This window comes from Gymnoscopelus microlampas, assembly GCF_963454915.1.
Source record: "Gymnoscopelus microlampas genome assembly, chromosome: 18".
In the NCBI taxonomy this organism is placed as follows: domain Eukaryota; kingdom Metazoa; phylum Chordata; class Actinopteri; order Myctophiformes; family Myctophidae; genus Gymnoscopelus; species Gymnoscopelus microlampas.
In genome coordinates, this window is record NC_139955.1 from 12,802,467 (window position 1) to 12,829,975 (window position 27,509).

A 27,509-nucleotide genomic window follows, 5' to 3' on the forward strand; every position below is an offset into this window, starting at 1 on the left:
AGTGACAACAAGGAAGAAGAGGTCTGTCTTTCCAGAAGGAGAGGGATTTCCGCCCATCTCACAGACCAGCTGCAGCCAGGGTGAGTGATGATGATTGATTGTACAAGTTTATGGCCTGGCAGTGGTGGAAAGTAATTAAGTACTCAGGTCTTAATGAAAATAACTAAGTACCAGTGGTGGAAAGTAACTAAGTTCCAGTGGTAGACAGTAACTAAGTACATATACTCAAGTACTGTACTTAAGTACACGTTTGAGGTATTTTTTTTTTTACTTTCAGTAATTTTACTTCTACTCCATTACATCTCAGAGGCAAATATTTTACTTTTTACTCCACTACAATTATTTGACAACTTTAGTTACTAGTTACTTTGGTAAACATGCATTAACCACTTCAGACCTATATAATATATATATTTTGATGCCTATACATTTGTACTTTTACTAAAGTACATTTGATAGTACAAAATGTGAGTACTTTTACCACCACTGCAGCCTGGTGTTCCACCAAAATTGATGACCTTTGGAGCTGCTATGTGTCTAACTGTTTGCAGAGGTCGCTGTTTGTTACCGTATAAATCTTCTCTTTGTTTCAGTCAATATGATATCAGTCATTCAATGATTAAAAAAAAAAACCGGGAGATTCATAATTTAATGTGACACATTAACACCATGTTAAAAACTGCATGTACTGTAGATGTAGTTGACCTCCCCACAAGAGCCTTTTATAACCTGGCCGAAATAGGAAAACATGCCCATTTCAGTCACAACCAGTGCCATAGGTAAATGTGACCAGCCCCTACTATAGATATATACTTATGTATTAAAGTCTATACTTCTGTTCTGGCTATAACTATAATAACATAATCACCTGCAGTCACATCATTTGATTGGTCACCAATTTTGCCTGGTGCTAAGCAAGCTAAAGGAGCTGTCATCAAACTTGTACCTAATTTGCCTAATTACGTTTATCAGGAAATTTAATTTTGGGTGATGCACTTAAAGTTGCCCATGAATGGCAATTGGTTTTGTAGCATATAGTGCGACATAAGCAAATATGTGAAAGAAATTGTGCAGTGTCAAGCCGGCAACAACATAAACAGAAATGAACATAAACATCGTCCTACAAGTAGGCCTACTCGTGATGGACACCTCCCTTTCCCTGCATTGAGGAGGAGTCACTGTTTGTCTTGACTGTTGAAGAGGGTAGGGATTGAACCTCCTGATGAAGAGGGTAGGGATTGAACCTCCTGATGAAGAGGGTAGGGATTGAACCTCCTGATGAAGAGGGTAGGGATTGAACCTCCTGCGGGCAGGGATTGAACATAGTCCTGATGACAGGGCAGGATTTGAAACTCCTGATGAAGAGGTTGGGTGCAGTCAAACCACCGGACTGCTATAGAGCATCGCAGTTGCGCAGAATCCGGGTGCCGGAAGTAAATACTCAATGCATTTTTCCCATTGACTTTTCCAAAAATATTTATATCAATGAATTTAAGCCTAGAATCAAGCCATCCAGGATTCTGGTGAATCATGACCATAAAACCTTTTTTTCTGTGATTTTTTACATTTTATATTTAATGATATGATATACTATGTTTAATAAATACCCTTTGTTTTGCCGTTTTCAAAAAAGTTTTTTCACAGAATCAAACGTTTTATGGTCATGATTCACCAGAATCCTGGATAGCTTGATTCTAGGCTTAAATTAATTTATATAAATATTTTCGGAAAAGTCAATGGGAAAAATGCATTGAGTATTTACTTCCGGCAACTGGAAGTGGGCGGGAACTGCGACGCTCTATACAGAACAGACAGGCTACTCTGCTGGACATTTGCTTCACTATTTTAGCTAGTGGTGCATTCTTGGATTTGACGTTTAGATCACCATACCGACCGATGAGAGAAAATTGAGAAATGTATTCTTTTTTAAAGACTTATTTCTGGCATTTCCATGCTTTAGTCAAATGGTTAACAGTGAGGGAAAGACAGGGAACAAGGAGAGAGAGATGGAGAAGTACATGCAGCAAAGAGCTTGGGTTGGAATCGAACCCAGTCTAGCTGTGCAAGAACTGAGCCTTAATATTATGCGATCTACTAGTGGAGCTACCAGGACACCTGATAAATTTGATTCTATGTAGGATTTGTAAAAGATGCGTTGAGTTTAAGGAATGAGTTTTTGCACCTCCAAATAATCAACCACAGGGCTATGACTTTATTCATCATGGAGGAGACTGACAAATGAGTCAACTGCAAACTTCAGGATATATCTGTTCTGACTCTGACAGTCATCTGGATACAGAATATAGAGGAGTTGTGAGAGAACACAACCCCTGGGGTGCACCTGCTGTCGAGCAGAAGACAGCTCACCAGACATGGCCTCGTTCACCCTCACCCTCTGGGTTCTGTTGAAAGGTGGTGTTGAAAGCTGATGAAAAATCAACAAACAACAGCATGATTTGTACTGCTCTTTAATGCAGGGTGGCAGTTGCACCCTGTACAGTACACCCTGCACGGAGTGAAACGCCATTAAGAAGGTGTTGAATCTTGTCCAGAAGTTATTGTTTTCTCAAAGGGACATGATGACAAGGGAGGTCAGGAAAACTGTCCTGTAGTCATTCTGGACCTTTGGGGTGTTCTTCTTGGAAGGAATCAGAGTTGACTATTTCTGTAATTTTGGAATCCTCTGGTGGCTGAGTGACGACATACATTTAAGATGAAATGAATGCCCTAAGGATTTGTACGACAAATAGCGAGAAGAGCCATGTAGATTGCTGTTTTTACAATTCTACAATTTTGAAAATGTGCCCAAAATAGTGCATGAGCAGGCCGGCTCCCGATGTTATCTGGGCCAGGGCTTGGCTTGTGTTTTGCACCACTTAAAGTGTCAATCACAGTACGTTCATCAAATGTAGAGAAATCGCTAACATCAAATCTGAGTTAAAACGTTTTGGGCTCAACATCTCAAAACGTTTTGTCTCAGATTTGATGTTAACGTGTCAGAGTTAAAACCATCTAATGCGCTCTTTTCCTACGTATTCTGCAGACCATAGTTTTCATCTCATCCCAGTTAGAGCCAAGATTATTGCTACCAAGAATGTCTCCTGTTTTGTCAATTTAGCTCTCCTCATTTCACGGTTGAAGTCTTTTATTTTTATTATTTAGTTTTTGTACTACTTATATGTTTTTTTTTTGTGAACTGACCCAGGGCTTAAATTTGAAATATTAAAAGAATTACACAATCACTTGTGGAAACGATAACCTGTGAACATTAGGTCTATATGGATTTATGATGTCTATAGACACTAAATATGAATGTATTTTGTCTGTTGGTGACCAGTTCAGATTTCATGGAGCAAACATTTTCATGTGGTGTAACTCTGTGACAGGTGAGCAGGTGTCACAGAAAATAATAATCATTCATAATGTATTACATAATTTAATAATTCATTAATTATAAGCTCCACAAAGGTAATAGGTTTTGTCTCTGGTGATGTTATGCCATCATGTAACTTGCAATAGCAGACTAAAATAGCAGCAATGTAACGTGGCCATGGTTGGGGGGCGTCCACTGATAGGGACACAAATGCAACATTGTCCAGATCTCTCTTCACCTTATTATCAGCCCAGGGCGCCAACACGTTTTGTCACAATCATGTCACATTTAGTTTTGAACTTGGGCTCGTACATTTTCCAACTCTGCGTTGCTGACCCAGTTCATCTGAAGCTCTGATGGTGTCAGATGGTATGAAAGGTGAAAATGCCAAAGAGGTGGAGCTGGCATGGGCCATCAGAACAGCTTTCTAAGGCTCTTGAGGCAGTTGACTAGGCTGGTCAGTCCTGTCTACTGCCTAATATGAGTTACCTCCACAAATTCATGTTCTAGTGTTGAAACCGCTTGTCATACAAGCGTCGCATCAATCCTCTTCTGTATTTCCAGGTTCCAGTTCGACCTCCTTGGTTGGAGATGTCTACACTTTCTCCCAGGGAAGCAGTGACACGCCATCAAACGATAAGGAAAAGGTACACATTAACACACACACACACACACACACACACACACACACACACACACACACACACACACACACACACACACACACACACACACACACACACACGCATGTGCACAATCATACATTATGTTTGCTTTATTGCTTGCTTTTGTTTTGTTGAAGGCCCTTTATGTAGTTTAGATGTTGAAATTCTGTGGTTCATTCTTATTTTTGAGCCGAAGGCAACCACTCCTATACGTGGCTTTGTCTGTGTGTCCGTATGTCTGTATGTCCGTGTGTCCACCAAGCTAACATTGGTCAAGCATCACGTGACACGTGACAATATGTTGAAAGGGTGTGCTTTGATTGGCTAGCGAGATGCATGACGAAATAGAGCCGTATAAATAGGTGTGTCACTTTGAAACATTGTTTAATGTTTCAAAGTGACATCAGTGCCATCAGCCAAACTAACATTGGACATGTTAGCTTGGCTGATTGAACATGTTAGCCAAGCTAAGCAAGGCACCACTCACTTCACACAGGGTGTGATTTTTATTTTACATTGCACTTTTTGCTCACATTGTCACATTTCTTTTTATGTAAAGCATCCTATCCTATTTTAAAATTGGCTTAACCCATTAAGACCGGTAACGCATGTCATTTTAAGATTTCTTTGGCTATTCAAAAATAGCAGATATACAAGCTCATAGCGTGGCACAGAATGCCGCGCTATGAGCTTGTAGATCTGCTATTTTTGAAAAATCTTGTTTTGTTTTTTTTTGCAAATCTTTGAATATATATATATTTTTAAAGCGTTGGGATTTAGAAAACATTTTTTGAATCGGCCTCAGGTCTTAATAGGTTAAGGGAGGACCGGCCGACGGCCGGGCGGGCGGGCGGACTTCTGACACTATGACTATGTGTCCTCGTGGCATCAGGCGCAAACAAACCAGTTAGCTCCATATATGGGCACAAAAGAGGGCATGCCCATATATGGGCATATACTGATGACATGAGCAATCTCTCCGTATATGGGCATAAAAGGGACAAGGACTGATAGATAAAGAGATCCGGTTGTCCAGAGCCACAAATTCCGACGTGTGCTCTGTAAATAAATCTTAATATAATAATTAATATTGCTCTTATTATATTTTGACTGATGACCTATGAATTCACCAACCGTACCTGTCTCTCTCCATCTCATGTCTTGGACAGGCCAAGCTTGACGTTCGTCAAACCATCTCTAAGATGCTACGGGAGAACAAGTGTATCAGGGCGCGACTGACCGCGCTGAAGCAGGCCAGTTGTAACCTGACTTAATAATGCCTGACTTTCTGGGATAACGTGTCCTCATTTCTACCTGTCCTTATGAGGATGAAGGAAGTTACTGAGTAGATTATTAAACATTAGTGCTTGGGTTAAGTTTATTCTTGTTTTGGTTTGCCCAGCACGCACAGCTTGGACCTCACAATAACTTGCTTGATTGAAGTAGGCTGTGTGTCTGTTCACTATAAATATGTTAACTACAGGAGAAAGAAAAGCAGTGATTGTTGTGATGTTGTTAGGACCAGAGCCCACATATATATTTTGGTTGTTCTTCAACATAGTCAATGTTATTAAATTGACGTGATGGCCAGAAATGAAGATTTGCAGTGTTTGTGTACTCTGGTAAAAAATAACCTCCCATCTTTGTCCATCAGAGGGCACCATCTCTTTTGTTATCCACACTTCCTGTGGTGATGGTTGACTTTTGGTTACACTCTAGATAGACTGTATTTCTTTCTAGCTAGATGATGACATCTTCTAGATAGATGGTCATGTCTCCTCTCTCTGCTTCTGTGACTACCTTAATGAAGAATCAGAATATTCTTTACTGCATATTAGGTACAGTATGTTTGCCTATGCATGGAATTTGTATTGGTGAGGTTGGTGCAGTACACTGAAGCAACAGTTTAGAAACATTTCAGTTATTTACAACCAGACTCGTTGAAAGAGAGAGTTAGGATATTTTGCGCATTCTTCATCAATACCCATTATGAGGATTCAATGTTTGGAACTCTAGAATAGAGTGTTTGGAACCCAATGGCAAGCATTACTTCCTCATTGTTCCTGTTCCTGTTCTTGTTGTTATGTTGAGCACACCGAAACCTTTCTGAATCAACTGTAAGTTGGGTCTGGCAATAAATGACTTTATAAATTCATATATTTGGTAACTCTCAATATTTCTGTTTACAACAATTCAATCAAAATGTAAAGCAAAAATGACTAGATAGTATAGATACAGTGTACACTATGGACTGTAGAGTCTGGAATAGCTGTATATGTAGGTAGATACATATTTATATATTCATTACTGCACACATTAGAAGTGTGCTGAGGGTAGTACCATAGTGTAAATAACACAATATTGCCATATAATGGAAGTAACTTCATTTAGCCAAAACTCAGTTCCAATGTGAAATACAGTATGTGTTGCCCACAGATAATCCTTGATGTGTCGAGGTCTCCTTAATCTACAGTATATTACATAGCAGTTATTTTCACGTTTAGATTTCATAGTAACAATAAAAAACTGGAACAAAACCAAGTTGAGAGGAATTAAGTTATTGCCTTTGGGCATTGTGCTAAAGATAAAATATGAACTTAAGATGCTAAAGACATATTAAAGTTAATATATATAAACATAATATAATGTGTGGCGGCCTAAAGGTTCACTAAGGTTCTCCAGAGGTTTGAAGCTTCCTGCTCTTATCAAGGTTTTTTTGTATTAGTAAATTAACTTGGGTACAACATGTGGCTATAGTTAATGTAACTGTAAAATAATTGCTGTTATACCATGGACAATTTAGTTTGTTAATTATTGTGCAGTTTCATGCTGTTTTGATTGATTGGCCTCATTGCCTTTGGTTTTGGAGGCCGGTTGCTTTACCCTTGATACCCTGTGTCTCACTGAACAAAACACAACTGTTGCTTAATCAGAGTTCTGTCTCAACCCTGACACAACGCACGCTGAGAACGTGCTTGCAGTGTTAAGGCTAGTCTAGTAGAAAGCCACACTAGACCCCATACAAGAATAGAAGATATTTATTTAACCACAAAATATGACTTGCCATATCCTTATGGGTATTGAGTGTTCTAACAGGTCAGCTCTATATGTTGAAAGCGGTGATGTTTTTGCCTTGCCCTAGCCTCGGTCAACTAGGTGATTATTTTCCTGATTAGGTGTGAGCCGCCTCACCTAGCACATACTAACATACCTATAATCATACCTGTTTCACCTGTACCTGCAGCCTGTCATTTTGGACAAGTTTGATGACAAGGTGCGCTCTCAAACTAATTGCTTTCTTAAGGTTCATGAACAACAGAAACTGCACAGCTGGGTTTTCCCAGCCTGTTGCTTTTAAAACATAAATTGGTCACCTTTCCCATTTTCTTTTATGTAAGAAATTGTATCTATGATGTACAATGAAATGAAATCATAGTCGGTCACATTACCACTACTGGATTCAGGTTGTTGTTGTCAAATAATATAAGTTACGGTTGGCCGTAGCTTCTTCGTTAGGCTGTCTGGTTTTGATTGATTGATTGATTTGATTGATTGATTGAATACTTTATTAATAGTTTGCAAAGACAAGCACAGGGAAGTACAATTTAATACAAGGTCTGTTAAGAGGATTTTAAACCCAAGAAAGCACAATGGCTTGTTTCCATTGGGGTCCTTTGTACTCAATTCATCGAAGTTTCATCTCAATTTATCGACCTTCTGGTAATCAGAAGGTCACCGGTTTGCTTCCCGACCCAGGTCTGTGTCTTTGAGCAAGACACTTAGGCCCCATTTAGACTGCAGTCACATCCAGCCAAATCAAATTTCTCAAATCTGATCTTTTGGCCCGACTGTTCAGACTGCATTTGCAAGTGACCAGATCTGATCTGTCACAGATCTAAGTGTTCAGACTGATTTAAACAACGTCAACCCAAAGCCTCCTTTGTAGAAACCTTGTATCTCCATATTTCAACTTGCAACTTGTCACAATGCAACATGTTGTGAACTTGTAGATCGGATATTTTCACCAATTTAAAATGTTATAAAAGTACGAATAAAAAAGGAACGGTTCTGGACATTTAAGGTTTCCGCCTGACAGCAACGATATATATTATTAGCGTTAGAATTTCAGCATTACTACAAATATTACAGGAGGAGAGGCAGAGGATGCGGTACAACGCAGGTCACCAGTCCTGTTAGGTCATTAGATCTGTACATGCGTTGAAGTACGTACAGAACAGTACTATCTGGCTCAGTCGCCATGACGCCCCAGTATATATAGTACAAAGTATATAATATTGTGAAATCCCACTGCCATGTTTTTTTTTAACCAGTAAACAGGCGGTTTAATGAGAGTTGTTTTTACAGTGTTGTAGATGAATGGCTCTTCAGGAGGTGATTAGCAGCTAAACAGGCCTTTTAATCAGAGCTGTGGTCTGAGAGGGAGCCTGGCAGACTGTGGCAGCTCTCTACCTCCCGAACCACACTGCCAAGCCTGTTGACCTGCGGTTCAATGCATTGTTTACACGGAGGGGCCCCAGGATATTGTGCATGGCGACACTTTCTGAAACAAGTCGGTTTTGCTTTATAGGGCTTGTTCTGAAAACGCTGTTGTCAGCAAAAAAAAATGAAAGAGGTATACGGCACAAGAGACTGGAAAGAACCCAAAACCGGCACAGATCTGATGTAAATCACTGTAAGATTAAGAAACATGGCGCTTCTGTGTAGGCACACTGTACAACATGCTTGCTTTTGACCACTTCTATGTAGGGGAAAGAAGACATGATTAAGTAGTATGGTCATTCTGTTGTTGCAACGAAATGGCATGCAGAATTACTGACGAGTCATGGTCTATTGTGGGCTACAAAGTGCCCTTGAATGATAAATACTCAGGCTTCATCAAGTATATTAACACTGGTTTTGCACTCCATTTCAATCAGTGCAAACAGGATGTGAATCAAAGCATACAGAAAATGCCCCAGTCACAGACTCACACAGTACTCAAATCCAATCATTACAATGCGATGTGACGCGTTGAGAGCTTGTAGATCAAGTTGTTTGTTTTGTTTTGTTTTGTTGTAAAGTGACTTTGGGTACTATGAAAAGCGCTATATAAATTTGATGTATTATTATTATTATTATTAATATTATAGATCAGCTTGAAACGTCAGGTTGAAATCCTCTGTTTTTCTAGATTTTCACACATTTTCAAAAACAGAAAAATTGAAAGTATAAAATGGGCTTGTGGTTAATATATGCCACTCCAAATTGCATTTGATTTCATGAATCATGATGTCAACATGTTAAAGAACGCGATATTCTTTAGTAATAATGAACACAAATCTGCATCCCAGAAATTGGCTCTTATAGCCTGAGGAATTCTTGATACTTTTTTAAATTTTTATTTCGAACTATCAGTATACCCTTAAATGAACCTATATTAGGTAGGCCAACTCGAATGCATATGTTGTGTGTGTTTGTGTGTTGATTACTGGACTGAGCTGGGTTGGGCTGTGTACAGTATACAGCATATATGTTTACATACAGTCAGGTACTACAATTACAACCCTAAAATGCTATACCTTGGTCCTACTCCTAACTGGAATTGATTGCTAGGTTAAAATTGCCCAAGTTGTGATTAAAATGCTGACATCTCTGGCAGTAGAATGCTGATGAATTATGATTAATGGCTCATTAAGCTTAAATGCCTGTGTATTGTTGTTGGAGTGGTGTGAAAAACAGGGCCTGCTTAGCATCTTGTGATCTCTGTGGGACAATTTGATGAACATTTGTGGGCTGTTTAGTGTGCACTCATGAATACTCCAGTAAACCAATTTTTAATTGAGCACAACAACAACCACCTGTTCGGTCAGAGCAGGAATGAGTGAGTTTTCAACTCTTCAACTGATTGAGTCATTAAAATTCAGTCATAATGAGAAGTGATATTTCATTGCGTGCACACACACGCGCACACCTCCATAGAGAACAGTCAGCTCTGAGGGTCCATATTCATCATGAGCAATGAGCATACAGGCCTTTTTTCCTCCAGTTTTCAGTTGCAGAAAGAAACTATGATCCAATGCACACAATAAAGCAGTATTATAAGGATAGCAGTCTCTTTGACTGTAGATTGTAAAAATCTTACAATCTTACAATAAATGCAGGGAATCGCTGTACGTCTGTAATCCACGTATCTCGAGAACCATTCGACCGTCCGATTTCAAATTCGCCACACACGTCGCAGACGACCCGAGGGAGTGCAGTGCCCGGCATCGAGTCGGTCGGATAAACTGCCGACCCCTCCCCATAACCCATATATACCCATACAGGGATCTCCATATATCATACTATAATTCTAGTAACCGTCTTGAGTAGGTAGGTGAGTAGGTGAAGCTACCCGGTTCTCCTCAGTGGCTGGACCAATTGCTCTGATTTTGCACACAGCCATTGACCATTACCATCTGAACTTAACTGTGAAGCCCGTTTTTCAATTTCATCAAATCTCAGCTTCTTATTAGCGTTTATGTGTCAAACAATGTCGCCTCCCGGGTTGCCAGATCATGTGCGCATATCCCCCCACGGATGCGTCGACCGGGTATGGTCTAGTTGGCATAAAAGGGATAAGGACGGACATATAGAGAGATCTCCATATATGGGCATAAAAGGGAAACAGGAAGGCAGATGTATACAGAGATCTTCATATATGGGCTCAAAAAAGACAGACAGACGGGTACTATGACAACGGGTATAACAGGTATTGCATAACAGGGTGGGGCATGCATTCCCTATTTTCATCGTTTCCAACTTGCAGCGACGGGCACAGGTCTAGTACAATAAATGCAGGGAATCTCTGTACGTATGTACGTATGTCTGTAATCCACGTATCTCAAGAACTGTTCAACCGACCGACTTCAAATTCGCCACACGTCGCAGGCGACCCGAGGGAGTGCAGTGACCGGGGTCGAGACGGTCGGATTGGCGGTTTTCCAGAACCACCAGAAAAGGCTATGCCACGGCCCAAATAAGCCAATTGACTGCCATGGCAACCTCAGCCTAAGCTTGATTTGGCAAATTCCCCACACCTGCCATTTGATTACGTTCCACAGTCAAAGTGAAAGTAATGCGTGGCATGGTGACGCATTGTGAGTTTGTAGTTCGGCTAAATGGCTGAAATTTATATAGGGCTGACGTGGTTAATGTATGTTTTGTAATTATAATCTAAATCTACAAAGTAACTAAAGTTTTCAAATAAAGTAAAGTAAAAGTACAATATTTGCCTCTGAGATGTAGTGGAGTAGAAGTGAAAGTACTGGAAATTGGAAATACTCCACTAAAGTAAAAAAAATACATCAGAATTGTACTTTAGTACAGTACTTGAATAAATGTACTTACCGGTAGTTACTTTACACCACTGTATAACAGGTATTGCATAACAGGGTGGGGCCTGCATTCCCTATTTGCATGGTTCCCGAGTAGGCCTAGTTATTTTTAAACAAAGAAGATCAGTGTGGTCAGGTGCTTGACCATCCATGACCATGGCTATCACTTTCTACTGCATTGTCTCCAGGTACTTGAAAAGGGGCTCTGAGCATTGCTATACAGTACAACTTTTTAGTTTCAAGTTTGATATGCATTGGGCCAGGGACCCCTATTTTTTATTCTCCAATCTACGTTGTAAAATGTAACTCTGAGAGTTTAAAAATGGAACCAAATGGATGCCCATAAGGGTAATCTTTGTTCCTATTTCCTAACTATCAATCATTTAGCTGGGGACCCCATGGAACCCCCTCAAGGACCGTTGGGGGGTCCACGGACCCTAGGTTGAGAACCAGGTTCTCAAAGTGGGGTCCAGCAAAATGAGTTAATATAGCGTCACAATCATTTTAAACACTTTAACCATATTCTATACTTTGGCTATTAAAAAATAGCAGATATACAAGCTCATAGCCCTATGAGCTTGTAGATCTGCTATTTTTGAAAAATCCCTGGCACACAATATTTTTGAGATGGGGGGTCTCAGCCAAATACATAAACGTTTGAGGTCCTTGACATGAAAAGGTTTGAGAACCACTGCCCTAGAGGTTCTTTGATTGTGTCTATCTACGTACAGCAGGGGTTGAGAGATGAAGCAAGGACTCCCGCTACATATTGTATGAAATTGTGTGGAAGATTTTTTTCTATCGCATACAGCTTCATAGACTTGTTTTACAGCACTGTTGTTTACACGGGTTTGTTTACACATTATCTTTTCTATTAATATGTCAACTCAAACCCTCAATACTTAGTAAACTTGACCTTTGGCTCCGTAATTGGCCTGCTCTTTTTTCCCACTACGCCAAACCTCTTCGCCAAGAATAGCAACGCATCGCAGTGTGACGCATTGTGAGCTTGTAGATCTGCTATTTTTGGCAAATGTTCCCCCCAGAATAGGGATGCTATAGGGTTATGTGGTTAATGTAAAAAAAGGAAACAATGTGGGGTTCCTCTCACAGAGATTTTTCGGCCCCTCTGTAGTAACTGTGAGGACCCCCTAGGGGTCCCGGACCCCCTGTTGAAGACCCATGGTCTATTATAGCAAGCTGTGTTTGGAATGTGTCATGGATTCAGATGAAGGTGAGGTAAAGTTTAAAGGGCCAGGGTCGTTTTACGTCTAATAAGCTTAACCCATTTGATACTAATCTGCTTATTGGAGTACACTGTTCCATTTCATATCACTGATTGACAGGGGGTTAATTTAGCTGAGAAACGTTAAAATGCGAAGAACACAATAAGAATTAAAGGGCCGTACCGGCTCTGGTGTGTGTAGTCCATTGACTATGACTCATTGGGCTAAAAACGGGACATTACTGCTGACTATTTTCCAGGGGTTTGTTAGATCAGGGGTTACCAAACTTTTCCATGCCCCCTATTGTGAAATGGCAAAAAAGAAAAGAAAGAAAGAAATAAAAGAAAATAGCCGATCTACAAGCTGACACTCCTCTTGTTTTCCCTTTCCCCCCCCTTTTTACATTTATGACGTCCGTAAAATAGGCATGCCAGGTTGAAAGTGGTTAGAGTGGCACAATAGTCTTATGAATTTAGTTTGTATTCATTTAGTTTTTAATAGGATTTTTCTTTTATGTTCCTCTCCTTTCCAATCGATCCCCTGTCGGCCCCCATTTTGAAAACCTGTGTGTTTAGAGTCTTCACTATCTTGTTTAATGTAACACAATGGACTTTGCCTTTTATATATTTAAATTGTATTCAGATAGTAGAATGTAGAGAGACAGGACATGGTAAATGGACTGCATTTATATAGCGTCTTTATCCAAAGCTCTTTACAATGTATTTCACATACACCCATTCACACATTGATGCCGGAGGAAACCATGCAAGGCACCACACAGGAGCAGTGTGGGGCTCAGTGCCTTGCTTGAGGACACTCGAACCGGGAACCTTCCGATTCCAAGATGGCTGTTAGACCTCCACTGCCATCCTTAAGTGCCTCCTGAAGGCAGACAGAGAGGGGAGACACGCAAGACATGATGCTGAGAGTTATATTTGAACCTGGGTCCTCACAAGGAGCATACTAACTGTTTGAGGTACCTGGCACCCTGTGCCTTTATTCTTTTGGTCAGTTATGTTATCCTTGTATTTAAATACATTTTAAAGTGCAGACTTATCGGTTTGTACAGGACTGTCCCGGTTTCAAGCTGGGTGTCCCGAGTTCCGACACATATCTGTTAAGCACTGAAATATCCCAGTTTTCAACATTCACTACCAAAATTTCCCGCTTTTCAACACAATTTAAATACTTGCTTTCAGCTCTTACATACAGTTGACTTTTATCATGTTCTGTTCTGTTGAAACATGCTGTCACAGGTGTGTATAAAGTGAAAATAATAGTCCCCCATCCTGTTGAAAATGCCTACAGTGTGGTGCCCAGTAAATGCATGAATGTGTGTGTACATGAATGTGCATGCATGATCGTGCACCTGCATTAACGTTCACATTCATTTAAGGGCCCTGGTTTGGGTGTTTGAAAATATGGTCACCCTGGACAGCACAAATTTACCAAATGATTTAAGTATTATGATTAGGTATGTTAGGTAATGTTTTAAAAATATTAACATGGGCCAAATAACTGTTTATGATATTTAGCAGAGGCTACGAATAGACAATGACATGTATTGATGGTGGTATTGCTACAACTTTCATAACATGTATATTAGATCATCCTCAGATACATTACATAGTTTTCATTTGTTGAACCATTGATGTTCTGATGTGATCTGGAAACACATGCTACTTCTCTGTTGGTTACGGTGACTAATAGTGTTCTTTTTAAGTACCACTATAATTATCAGTACTTAACCAGTATAAATGATCCAAGTTTCATAATGTCTGTTTAATAACGTGTCTAGTATTTAGTGAAGCCACAAGCAGGTCTATTAAAAACGAAGCACTTCATAAAAGTCTATCTTCAAAATGTCATGAACAAAACCACCGCCAACCTTGGAGTCCCCATTTTGGTCATTATAGGTGGAATTGTTCAAAAATATAGTTATAGTGGGGTTTTTTTAATTAAAAATAATATATATATTTGAAAATAATTTCCCAAAATTCCAATATAGTGAAAATATTGTGATGCGATCTACTGAGCTAGTAGATCGTATATTCTCACCACACAACACTGTCCTACAAGGAAGTATAAAAAAAGGTCTTAAGTGCTTAAGACACATTTCAAATGGAAGGAATTTTTTAATCACCAGACTGACTAATAGTAGTCATGATTCCACCAGCTGCTTACACACAATAATACTGTGCAGCCCCCTTCCTCATTATTGCTTATCCAAACACATCTGTATTTGTTTCCCCACCCTCTGAACCAGTGTCATTACATAAAGTGACATTAAGTAGGCTATACATAGTTGTGGCATTGTCTTGTGTCCTTGCTGGAACAAGCACGGTACTACGTTTCTTTTAGATCTCATTAAAATAATGTGGTTTGACAGAGCAACCTTTTACCCCTACATTTATTTTTTTCCATTAGAGAATTAGAGAGAGATATGAGAAATAGACAAGCACACTCTGGATCTCTTAACCGCAGCACAGTAATGACGCCTAGTGCGTGTTTGATAACGGTGCCAACTCCAAATGAGCCTGTAATTATTCTCACGGCCTGGCAGAGTTCAGGGTCTCCGGGGTGTTGAGACTTGCAGGAAAACAAATGCTGTCTCACACCTTCATTGGCCCTAATTGAGTCAATATAGGCAGCAATCCTTTCTCAAACCACAAGCAAACTGCTCCGAAGTGTTCGGCTAATCGGCCTCTCTCTTTACAAATGGTGTCAAGTGCACAAAAACACAGGAAATACAATGTGATGGTATGTCACGCTCTGGACTAGTTACTCAATTATAGACGCCCCTAAACGGTTTCACTTCAGTGAGACGTGAACTTGATTATTTTCATCAATATACGTGGGGTGTGTGTGTGTGTGTGTGTGTGTGTGTGTGTGTTGCAATAACCTTTAAGTAAACGTGATTTCTTCATATAGGCACCACATATTTTTGTATTTTATTTTCATTACAAATGGGCTCCATCACCATTGTACATATGTCATTCACATACATTTGTTTTAATTCAAACTTCAGCTTAATAAGACGGGTAATTATAATTTAGCATAATTACAGTTTTGTAGCTGAAATGCCCCTGAGCACAAATTATACATTTCTGTAAATCATTTTAAAATAGTGTATCCTCATTCATTTAACATGCCATAAAATGAACCTCAACTTTATTATGCCTATTTCAACTTCTTACATTAATCTTTTTCTTATTTGTTTTGATGAGTGGAGCTAGGAGAAGGGAGTGGCACTCCAGTGTGTGGCTGTAGACCTAAATAAAAACAAGTAAGAAAGTCAGCCATCCTGATAAACACAGCACGTCTCTCACCTGTGCCAATGTTAATTACTGTATGACCCTACTGGGTGGGTAACAATTTGACTAGGAAGTCCCCGGGCTTTCTGTCATTTGTCAACTCATCTCACATGACACATAAGGGGAGCGCGGATGGTGTTTTACCTCTGGTTCACCTGGATGCAGCTACGCTACAGTATAATCACCCTGCCTGGAGGAGCCGGCACAGCCGTGCGGAAGGCGCCGGTCTCACTCCGATGCAGATGGTGCTCGTGTTTGTGTGTCTGCGTGGGTGAAAGAGGGAGAGAGTGAGACAGAGAGAGAATGTAAAAGAGCGAGAGGCTTCTTTTTCTTTGGGAGAAGAAATCTTCTGTAAGGGTGAATGTTACTGTTGGCAATGTTTAAGATCATCTTATTCCACGTTTAGCATATTGGAATATTTGTTTGTTTGTGTTGTATGTTACTCTGTTTCTGTGTGCAAGCTGCTCGAAACTACAGTAATTGCCTAGTGGGATTATCTGAATTTGAAGTAGGCAGTAAGGTTATAGTTTACTTAGTGTCTGTTGCTTTAACGGACCACACGTTATAGCACGCTCATTTCCTGAGCAATAAGCGACAATAGTCTAGTCTTTAAACCGCTTTCACCCTGCTGGCATTCCTATTTTGGGCATGTTGTTATAGGCAAAATGTGTCAAAAATAGCCAATCTACAAGCTCACAACACACCATGTGACTTGTAGATCAGACATTTTTTTAAAGTCTTCAATAGGGCTAATCCTCAAGTTAAATGAGAGACGTATATCTGTAGACAAACTAGCCTGCATTTGTCTCCTCTATATGCTTTTATATTGATTGATTGACCTTTTTATTGACAAAAATGCATACTATGAACATATCTGTCAAAAGGATAAAACACAAAAAAGCTCTAGAGCTTATTTCCATTGTGGTCCTTTGAGTGCAAATATGTGTGTGTAAACTGATAGACAATAAATAGATAATAAGCTAAAGTGAAATACTAATTGTAATAATACTAATAACAAAGTTTGACTGTATGGTCGTTTATTTTTATCTGCGAGTGGGCGGATTTGTCCCGTTGTTGAATCACAAACCCTTTTCAGTTAGTGAAGAGCTCATTGGTGGAAACTTAGTCTCTATGGCTCTGTGAGTGAAAGATCTGACATGCCACCACAGCCAGACACATCACATGCACACTGCACAGCCACAAAACTGCAATTTGGTGCGGTGAGATGGGGATTTAACTGTAATGCTTTCATCAATCAAGGGATTTGTTTTGTTTGGGTTTTTAACATTATGAATTGACTCGGCGCGGCAAATAACAGCATGTGAAAATAAGTCAGAGCAGCGGGAAGATCCATTAACTAACCATGAATGCTGTGACCAAAGGGCCTGAAGGCCCAATAAAGAGAAAACAAATCTGAATTATACCTCCCGTCTTCCATGAGATAATTACCCTCTCACATTAAAGCTCGACTTCCTCTCAAGTTGCATTCAAAGCATTTTGTGGACCTAACATACGACCGGGTATGTTGATTTTATTTGTGTTGCATGGCCATTACCTAGATTCAGCGTTTCTGTTGAATGTCAGTTATTTTTGGTGAACGTTCCTCATCGTGCAAAGCTTTAACCCGACACAGTCATGAAGCCACTTGGATCACTCTCTGGTTTTCTTACTTTCAAGTCCTTTATTTGAGTTTTGGTCTGATTTGGTTGCAAGTGCTTATGCATGGCTATGGTTATACCCTCCTCCCAGCCCTGCGGTTCCATTTCCAGTATGGGAAAGGCTGGAAAATGCAAAAGCGTGATCTGTTCCCAAAACTCTGAATGGGACATTTACAGTACTAAACTTTGAATCAGCTTCAGGGGACATGAGGAACTGTGGCCAATGACCATGTTCTTTGATGCAGATGAGGGACTAATTATCTCTGAGAATACAGAGCATGTTAATATGTATGAGTAGTACTTTTGTGAAGAAAGTGCTTTCACCACATATTATGTGTTTAATGATTGTGGTCCAGCGAGCACATTGTCTGTTGGGAATCTTATAACAGAGACATCATCTGAGAAGAACACACATGGTGCCGAGCCCCACATTTAGACGTCTTGTTTCCCCAGCGAGCTTGGCCTTAAAGAAAGAGCTCTTTTCAGAACTTGTTTCACTTTTAGCTCTAATCCATGCTAGCCTATACTTAGAACAGCATTAAACATCGGTTATCTTGACGCTGTCGTCTGCTGTGCCTTTTTTTGGTTCGTTTATTTTGACTTCCTCCAATTTAAATATATCAAGTTGAAGCAGCTCTGTGTTGTTGATTGGTCCATTATAACCACATTGAAAAAGTTGTCTTGTGTGCAAGTGTGTGCGTGCGTGCATGTGTGTGCGCGTGTGCGTGACGTCCGTCTGCATGTGTACTTGTGTGTGCATGCGCGTGTGTGTTTATGCATAATGCCCACCCGTGTTGCCAGCAGAACTACTGCAACTGAAGCGAGGCGGAAACCAGAGCAGTGCTAATTGGTGTTTAGGGTAATCAACGTGGGCTGAGGATCTGTGCTCTCAGGTCTGTGGCGTCTGCTGCCTCTCCTCTCCTCTCCCCTCCGCCCCACGCTGGGATCCTGACACTGGAACCGCTGGTCGGAAGCTCAGGGCACCCCCAGAGCTGTCACCAATGTCTCCTGTGACTGTCAACATACTGACAGACAGACAGACAGACAGACTAGGCCTGTCAGCACAATTATTACATAGTTGCCTGCTCACAATTATTTGGGATACAATTATTTGGGACTATTTTTTGCAGAATCCTTGCGATCGTCATAATTTTAGTATTCAACAATGATTTGATTATTGGTACCAGTCATTGTCAGTCATTTATTTATACTCTGTTTAAGTTATTTGTCATATTTGCCTCGTGCAATTTTTGTTTACAAGGTCCTAAAAGGCAAACAGAAATATTTTTTTCATGTTCCAATGTCCAATGAAAAATGATGTTAATTGCAATTATTTGAATGACAATTAATCATAAAATAAAATGTCTTGATCGGGACAGCCCTAAGACAGACAGAGACAGGTGCACAGACAGACAGACAGACAGACAGACCCCGTGACCATTCCAGCAGGGCTACCTACAGCAGTGGTTTTCAAACGTTTTGTGGTCAAAATATTTATATATAAAAAATATGTTTTTAGGGTATAGAATTTGCCACTGTAATGCGAAATGAATGTGCTCAAAGTACTGATATTGTACATTAAAAACATAATAAATAACGTTTTGTATAGTGTATACAGTATTGCAATAATATTGTGTGGTTGTCACACCTGGGCATGTCTCGCGGCACACCGCTTGGGACCACCAGGCTAGAACAACTCTCTGCTTTCAGACCAGAGGACAGGACAAACCCAGAGCTAATTGGGCAGAGGTAAACCAGACAGACAGATTGCAGTGGTCCACTGTGCTCTTATTGCCCACTTTACTGGATCCTTCTGAGATTATTTCAATCTGTGGCTCAAGAGGTAGAGCGGCCATCTGGAAATCGGAGCGGTTCGATCCCGGCTCCTCCTGGCATTGCGTCACAGTTTCCAAAGCTGCCTCTGATGTCAATGTGTGAATGTGAGGCATATACTTTGTAAAGCACTTTGAGCTCTCAGAAGACTAGAAGTGCTGCAGTATATTATAATGCTGTCATTTACTGTACCATTTGGGTGACTGTTGTGAATTTAGTTGACCCTCCATGTGGTCCTAACCCTCCATGTGGAGTCTCCCTCTAACTAAGGGTGGCGAGTGATGGTTCAGTTGAGTGACGAGCTGTAGGAGAACAAGGTGACACCAGGCAGTTTCACATGAAGTGTATTACACACACTGACACACATAGATAATATATACAGTGTTGGACACATGACGTGACCGGAAGATATGAGAGATGGTATTAAGAACAGAATGAGTAGGAATAGAACATGCATCTGCTGTCATTGTGAACAGACGTCAGTCTATATGATAACCCATTCAATCCGGGAATCTGTGTCACTTTTGATTTCTTTGGCTATTCAAAAATAGCAGATCTACAAGCTCATACAAGCTTGTAGATCTGCTATATTTCAAAAATTGTTAATACATCTATACATTTTTAACTCAAATATTTGCTTCTGGGTGGGTCCCTGGAACAAAATATGTTAAGTTGGGGGGGTCCGCGGACACATACATATAATTATGGGGGTCCTTGACTTGAAAAAGGTTTGAGAACCGCTGATATTATAGCGACATAGGAGGATAGTTAGGATTTAGAAGACATTTGTAGAATCCCCAGAGAACGGAGAAGCAAAGATTTGAGTTAAAAATATTCGCTTTAAAAAACATATTCAAAGATTTGCTCAAATGTTCACGATTGTTCCAAAAACAATTTGCAGATCTGAGTGCTGCGCTATGAGCTTGTATATCTGCTATTTTTGAATAGCCCAAAGTATAAAATAATGGTTATAGCTAAAAATCTAAAATGACACTGTATGCGTTCCCTTAAATAATGGAAAAGGCTAGCTTTAAGAAGAGATCAACAAAGGAAGCAAACAACCCCCCCCCCCCCCCCACCCCCGTTCGTACACCCTCAGTCAGGAAAGAAAAAAAAACGGGAAAAGAAAGGAAGAAACGTTTGGAAAGATTTAGTTTTTTAAAACTTTTTTTTTTTTACCAAGGCCAGGTATGCTGAGCACGAATGCTCAAAATGATGATGATGTTGGTTTTCTGGATCAGAATGCTGCTGTAGTAAGTGATATGAATTGGTCATTAAAATTGCTTTTACTATTTGGATCAAAGTTTCTCCATTTTCAAGAACACTCTGTAAAACATGACTACATCACACAAATCGCCTTGAATTACTAAGTAATTATATTTGACACAAATTGATGGTATATTATATTTTAACCACACTGATATTGCAATACGATACTGTTTCCCTGCTATTAGCCTTACGACCCACCTTGAATCTCCTCATTGTGTTTAATTGCCTGAGTTATATTTTTGGCTAATTGGCTTCTTTTGTAGAAAAAAGAAAATGACAATTGGCTGTTATTACCCCCAGGTGGTGTATATGTTTCCACTGCAGCTTGATCCCATACCCCCCCCCCCCCCCCACACACACACACACACACACACACACACACACACACACACACACACACACACACACACACACACACACACACACACACACACACACACACACACACACACACACACACACACACTCCATAAACCTACTGCACTGTAACTGCGGGTGAACAGAGTGGGACAACAGAGAGGCCCCTTAATTGATTTGCGTGAATTTACAGCAGAATGGGATCATGCTGCGAACACATTGCTTCATGAGGAGCCTAATGATGCTGGGGGGGCCCAGGGGGGGCCGGGGGGCCAGGGGCCTGACACCACTGTACTGTAATCCTGCTGATTACAGAGCACAGACTGTCTCTCTGGGGCCATGATCATAGAGCTCTGGCCAACACAATCAGCAGTCACTTCACGGGGGATCCGTGTGCGTGTGTGCGTGCGTGTGTGCGTGTGTGCGTGAAAGACAGAGCGGGGAGAGGGTTCAGGCAGAGTCAGAGTAGCAGTGAGTAGCTGGGAGAAAAATTGTCTGTCTTTTCCTCTCCTGCTGCAGGATCACTGAGAACTCAGATTCAAACTATACATCAAAGCTGCAATCCGGAACTTATTTGAGTGAATAATAATGTTATGTCCACTCATCTGTATGGTAGAAAATGTTAATATACTAGTACATCTGCAGTGGTTGGAAGTGTCTCCCTTATATTCCACTGAGAAATGTAGCCTGGTAGGTTACATTTCTCATGTACAATGTACATGTCAACCTATACTTGTTGACATGTACTTATAGTACTGCCTGAAGCCTACTGGTTGACATGTGCTTCTAGTGCTTAGTGCTGCCTCAAGCTTACTGGTTGACATGTACTTAAAGTACTGCCTCAAGCCTACTGGTTGACATGCACTTACAGTACTGCCTGAAGCGCATAAGCGCAACACCTCCCCTGGACAAGTGGGGATGTCTTCTTGGATGAGCAGTCTTCCACGTGGGAGAACCAAGTTCGAATCCCAGGGCGGGTAGGATATGAAACTCATATCTTCCAAAAAGGATTGCAGCTTTAACACTGCTGAAGTTTTTTTGTTGTTGTTTTTTTACCCATTAAAACTGGGAAAGCATCTGTGCCATTTTAGATTTTTGCGTTGGCTATTCAAAAATCGCAGATCTACAATCAACCAGTAGGCTTGTACATTTGCTATTTTTGAACATTTTTTTAAAATCTTGAAAGTGTGCGAACATCAATGCATCCAATGCACACTCTTGATACATTGCCTGCCTCTCTGGTGAGTGAGTGAATGAGGCGGTTTGGAGAAGGGGCAGTCAGTGTTTGGGCAGATACGGCGTATATAGCAACCCCTGTTGTATTTCTCTCACAATAATGTCTCCTAATACTGCGAAGCCCTACAGGTATGAGCTTCAAACAGGCACGAGACGGCTCCGTCTCCACCGAGAGAGAGCATAGACTGGGGCTAATCATAGCGGGCGCCACACACCTCAGGAAGGTAGCAATTTACCGTCATTACCGTTAAATCCTGCTTAAAAGAACCGGATTCCACAGACCTAATTACAAGGTGTTAATAATAACAATGTAATGACAGTCATTTTAAAGCCTGCCCAAAACCATAATCCATCTCCCAACTGCCTCTCACGTTGGGGAGTGCGTGGTTGATGCACAACTTTAAAAAGCACCATAATTCTTATTGATTACCATTGTGATAACTCCTAAGTGGTGTGTCAGGTCCCTGCGAGTTAGGGCATGAGTTAGGAGCATTGTCAGCTTGTGTGTTTGCCGTTGACTCCTAATGGTGTGTAACCCGCCGGAGAGACAGATGTCACGGTGAGTTGATGATGTCCTCCTCACACAGCCATGATCGTTCCAACCGCATAGATTGTGCTACATTTTTTATTGAATAACAGATTGAATATATTTTAAATATAAAAGTAAAATGAACATGTAAGTTAACACAGACAATTTTAGAATCAAGACAGTGTAGACAAAACATCCCTTTCACTCGTGGTTTGGGTTATTTCATAATTGTGACCAATAGAAAGAGAGAGTTTTTTTTTGTGCTGACAATATGCATCATGCGTGATTAAAAAGTTGTAAGCGATTTTTAAGAAACACTTCTTTCCGCACTCCTTGGTTAATTAGCGGTAAATGAGGCTGATGTTTATACCTGACATGGTGTTTATGTGGGGGTTTTGTTTGGCCCCCGGGGGCCTCTTTAACCTCAGGAGCCCATCCCAGGCGCCCCCAAACTAAACACACACTGTCTGGTCTAGCCTATCACAAGTCTCCTCACGATCCTGTAGTCAGGGCACGTCATTGGCTAGCCCTGATGACTGTCATATCATGACAGTCATGGATGAACTTCAACCTAGTGTTTGCACTTTCTCCATTTACGGCCGTACATCTACATACAAGTTCAAATTTCAAATATAAAGCGCTTACCCCATGGCCACAGATGTTACAATGATGTACGGGCCCTCAAAAGTACCTGTATATTCCGTATTGTTCAAAACAAAGCATTTTAATCCGATCAGTGGCCATTTTCTCCGTATGTTCTCTACGCTTTCAACTACGTGGCCCTATCGGTTGGGAGGTGTATTGCACTCTGATACATTATAACTCTATGAAAAAAAGGCCACTAATAGGATTAAAATACTTTTTATTGAACAATACGGAACATACGGGTACGTTTGAGGGCCCGTACACAATTGTAACATCCGTGGACATAGGGTAAGCACTTTATATAAAAAATAAGAACGTTTATGTAGATGTACGGGCCAAAAAGGGAGAAGGTGCAAACACCAGGTTGAAGTTTATCCATGGCGGTAGTGACAGACGAGCGTCGTGTGATCCATGGCTAGTCATTGGCTGAAAGTCCCAGACCAGAACCTCCCAAAGTTTTCTCATCATGAAGTTTTGCACTCCTGTGACAACAAGTTGTTGCCCCTTCAAGTTCTCTCCGTGGACGTTGCGTGTTATTTGGTCTCCGCGTGGACAGATGTTATTGTTGGTTCCCGTTGTAACCCATTTCCAAAGCCATGACTTCGCCTGTAGACTCGAGAGACGGCTTTTCAACGGACGAGGAGGTTCAGGTTCACTCGCCGCAGCTGAAGAAGACGCAGGTGTGCTTCTTACCTTTCAGCGTGGAGGCGCTCATGTCTGACCAGAAGAAGAAGAGGCCACCGGCCGTTGGAACGATCCTCATGTCTGACCAGACGAAGAGGCCACCGGCCGCTGGAGAAAGGGGAAATGATCCGTTGAATGGTAACGGACGGACGCACATGAGTCCAGATGATGCGCTGTCGCAACGCATCGTAGGTCTACCTGGCGCACCAGTGAAGTCAGAGTCCTCGGACCGAGCAGGAGACTGTGCGTCCTGGATGTCAAGAGTCCAGCTGTCCACACCGCCCCGTAAGTTAACAGTGGAAAAGTACAAAAGTGCTATTATAAATTATAATAACCCTCCCCCCTTTTTACGTTTGTAACCTTTTTAAAAAAAACGTTTTTAAAATTATAATTTATAATATATTGCATATATATGCAATATATAGGCCTATTGCATAATATAGCTAATAGGCTACAATATGTCATAGTTATTGCTTTGTATAAGGCACTACAAAAATGTTCTAGGACGATAAAAAGACACTTGTTGCCTTTGGAACCACATGGCCTTACTAAATACAGCCAAGAGACAGTTTTTATTTATTTATTGTTTAAAGCAGGGGAGATTCCCTGCACCTTCCAGGGGGGGTCACCAGTAAATTTATTGATGGTTAAACTTAACAATTATTATTTTAAAGTAAATACAATTAGTTACTATATATAATAATGGCTATTTTGTACAGTGTCCTTTCTACTAACATTAGACATTATACAATTATGCTTCTGAATCAAATCATATCTAACAATAAATATATTATTGTATTGGGGTCCCCCTAGACAAAATCTTATGAAATGGGAGTCCATGGCCTAATGCATATCAATTTGACACAAAAACTTTTGGGAACCCCTGGTTTAAAGGGCATAAAAGCCTCAGCCTTATTGTTTTTTAGGGAAAGCACCATGTGTCATTTTAGAGTTTTTGCGTTGGCTATTAAAAAATAGCAAATCTACAAGCTCACAGTCAGCACTGCAAGCTTGCACATGTGCTATTTTTGACTTTTTAAAAAAGATCTTGAAAGTGTGAGAACTACTGATTTAGAAGGCATTTGAAAGAATCGGCCTCAGGTCCTAATGGTTTTTAACGTTTGGTTTTCTCTCCCGTCTCTCCTGTGCAGAGCAGCTGAGTCCGACGGTCGTCTGCCCTCTGAGGAAGCACAAGACCAACCGGAAGCCTCGCACGCCCTTCACCACCTCCCAGCTGCTGGCCCTGGAGAGGAAGTTCCACCAGAAGCAGTACCTGTCCATCGCCGAGCGCGCCGAGTTCTCCTCCTCGCTGTCGCTGTCCGAGACCCAGGTGAAGATCTGGTTCCAGAACCGGCGGGCGAAGGCCAAGAGGCTCCAGGAGGCGGAGGTGGACAAACTGAAAATGGCCGCCAGCGTCGTGGGAGCCAAGCCCGTGTTCCACCCGGGCTTCTCGTCGCTGCCGTTCCCCCTCGGCATTAACCTGCAGGCCGGCTCGTCCGCGCTCTACGGACACGTCTACCCGTACGGCCGCAGCCCCATGCTGCCCGCCGCACATCTGGCCATGTACGCCTCCCCGGCCGCCTACAGCCTGTTCCACCTCTCCTGAAAGGACCTCGTAGGCTTCAGACTGACAGCCCCAAATCAGATTGTGTGTATCCAGATTGGAATCAGATTAGTCAAGTCTGAACAGCCAAAAAAAACACACATTGGAAACCGATTTCTGGCTAATCAGATATGAACCACATTCCTAGGTGGTTTGAAAAATGCGATTCAAATCTAAAGATTTGACTCTGTCTGGACACTCGGACACTGAAGCCTGTTGCCTGCTGAAAATAGCAGATCTACAAGCTCACAATGCATTGACTATAGATCTACTATTATCAGCGACCGACACCACCGTACGACAGAGTTTAAGTCAAACATTACTGATTACTCACCTAAGGTGTTATGCCATCACCACCGCAACCAATGCAGATAGGTCGATGTCTGAATTCACAGATCTGATCCGATCACTTAATAACAGTGTGGACAGTCAGTCCTAAAGATCAGATTTTGAGAAACTAATCGGATTTGTCTGCAGTCTGAACAAAGCCTAACAGGCAGTATGCCAGAGCCTTAGGGAATGCACTGTATGTGTAAGTAGGGAAGGGAGGACATTAGCGATATCATAAACTAATGCACCTTATGACTTGTGTAATAATTCCTTATCTGGAAAGGACCTAAAGTGGCTTTTAGCTTTGAGGAAAATGGGTAAATCTTTTTTTTTAACATTGTGTATTGTACTACTGTGCAGTACATACGCGCGACACAACTCCACGGCATGCATGACGTACATTCAGGTGTCCCAGGATCTCTTAACAGAGGTTAAGTGGAATATATTGAATTTGATTACCTTCATGAATGCCAGATCACATTCATGACAGGCGAAGGGCCGTAGGCCTATTGATTGGCTTCCTCTTAGGGAGTTCCTCATTGAATGCCAAATGTGCCATGCTTTTCGTTTTTCGTTTTTTCCCCTGGGAACCTTGAATAAGAAGAAATATGTTGTGAGGTATTCTGCTCACACCAGTAAGAGCTATGAATCAAACAACAGCAATTAATTTTGGACCTCTAAATTAGTGAATGCTTACGTGTGGAAGGTGTATCATTCATAGGTGAGATGTATTTATTTTTTAAATGTAATATTTTATATAATAGTAGTATATACATACTGTATATATAATGGAACATTTATATTTGTATATATGCCATTCGTCTTGACCTGCAATTAAAGCTCTTGGTTAACCTTGCACAGTATGTTTTGTTATCTTCTGATTTGAGGCATGAAAATACATGCAGAAATGACACTATACTACTGAATATTTGTCGTCTTTTATCATTTTCAAAACCATTTCACCTTCTTTCAGTCACTCATTTACAAGTTACGAACGTGTTGCCCAGCATGCATACGCATTATTAGGCCATATCATAACTTTACTCAGCCCTCATGCTTTAATGTGTTAAGTTGGCGTTGGCGTTCGTTAATCTCGGGAGGCTTTGAAGAATGGAGGCCATGGTTTCTCCATCCAGACTGGTGGTCCAGGCAGAAATTAATTAAACGATGCATTACACGACGATCCGTAACATATTAGTCAAACTGCTGAGCTATTTAGCTTCCTAATCCGCTTTAGAGCTTTACTCTGAAGAATGTCTGAAAGTATGGGGTCATACTTTAGGACTGGCAGCATTTTACTGCAGTACGAATGGAAGCAGGGCTGTATGTGTACGTATATGTATGCATGGGATCTTCTGGGTGGTCAAGTGAGGAGGTGTTGTGCCATTTAACGGATATTTACCAAGCCAAA

The 27,509-nt window shown here is 41.0% G+C and overlaps 1 protein-coding gene across 1 annotated transcript; it reads left to right on the forward strand.

Moving 5' to 3' along the window:
- The first annotated feature begins 23,997 nt into the window (after positions 1–23,997).
- LOC311065549 (homeobox protein MSX-2-like) lies at positions 23,998–26,944 on the forward strand. The gene is made up of 2 exons (XM_084085938.1): positions 23,998–24,450; positions 25,317–26,944. Exons 1-2 carry the CDS (start codon positions 24,078–24,080, stop codon positions 25,769–25,771), a joined length of 828 nt encoding a protein of 275 aa, XP_083942064.1. The 5' UTR covers positions 23,998–24,077; the 3' UTR covers positions 25,772–26,944.
- The last annotated feature ends 565 nt before the right edge of the window (positions 26,945–27,509 follow it).

Bases quoted from the DNA above. Each gene is read 5' to 3' on its own strand.
- LOC311065549 (XM_084085938.1), top strand. From the start codon at position 24,078: ATGACTTCGCCTGTAGACTCGAGAGACGGCTTTTCAACGGACGAGGAG. The intron at 24,451-25,316 runs GTAAGTTAACAG...TCTCCTGTGCAG, and splicing joins CCAGCTGTCCACACCGCCCC to AGCAGCTGAGTCCGACGGTC.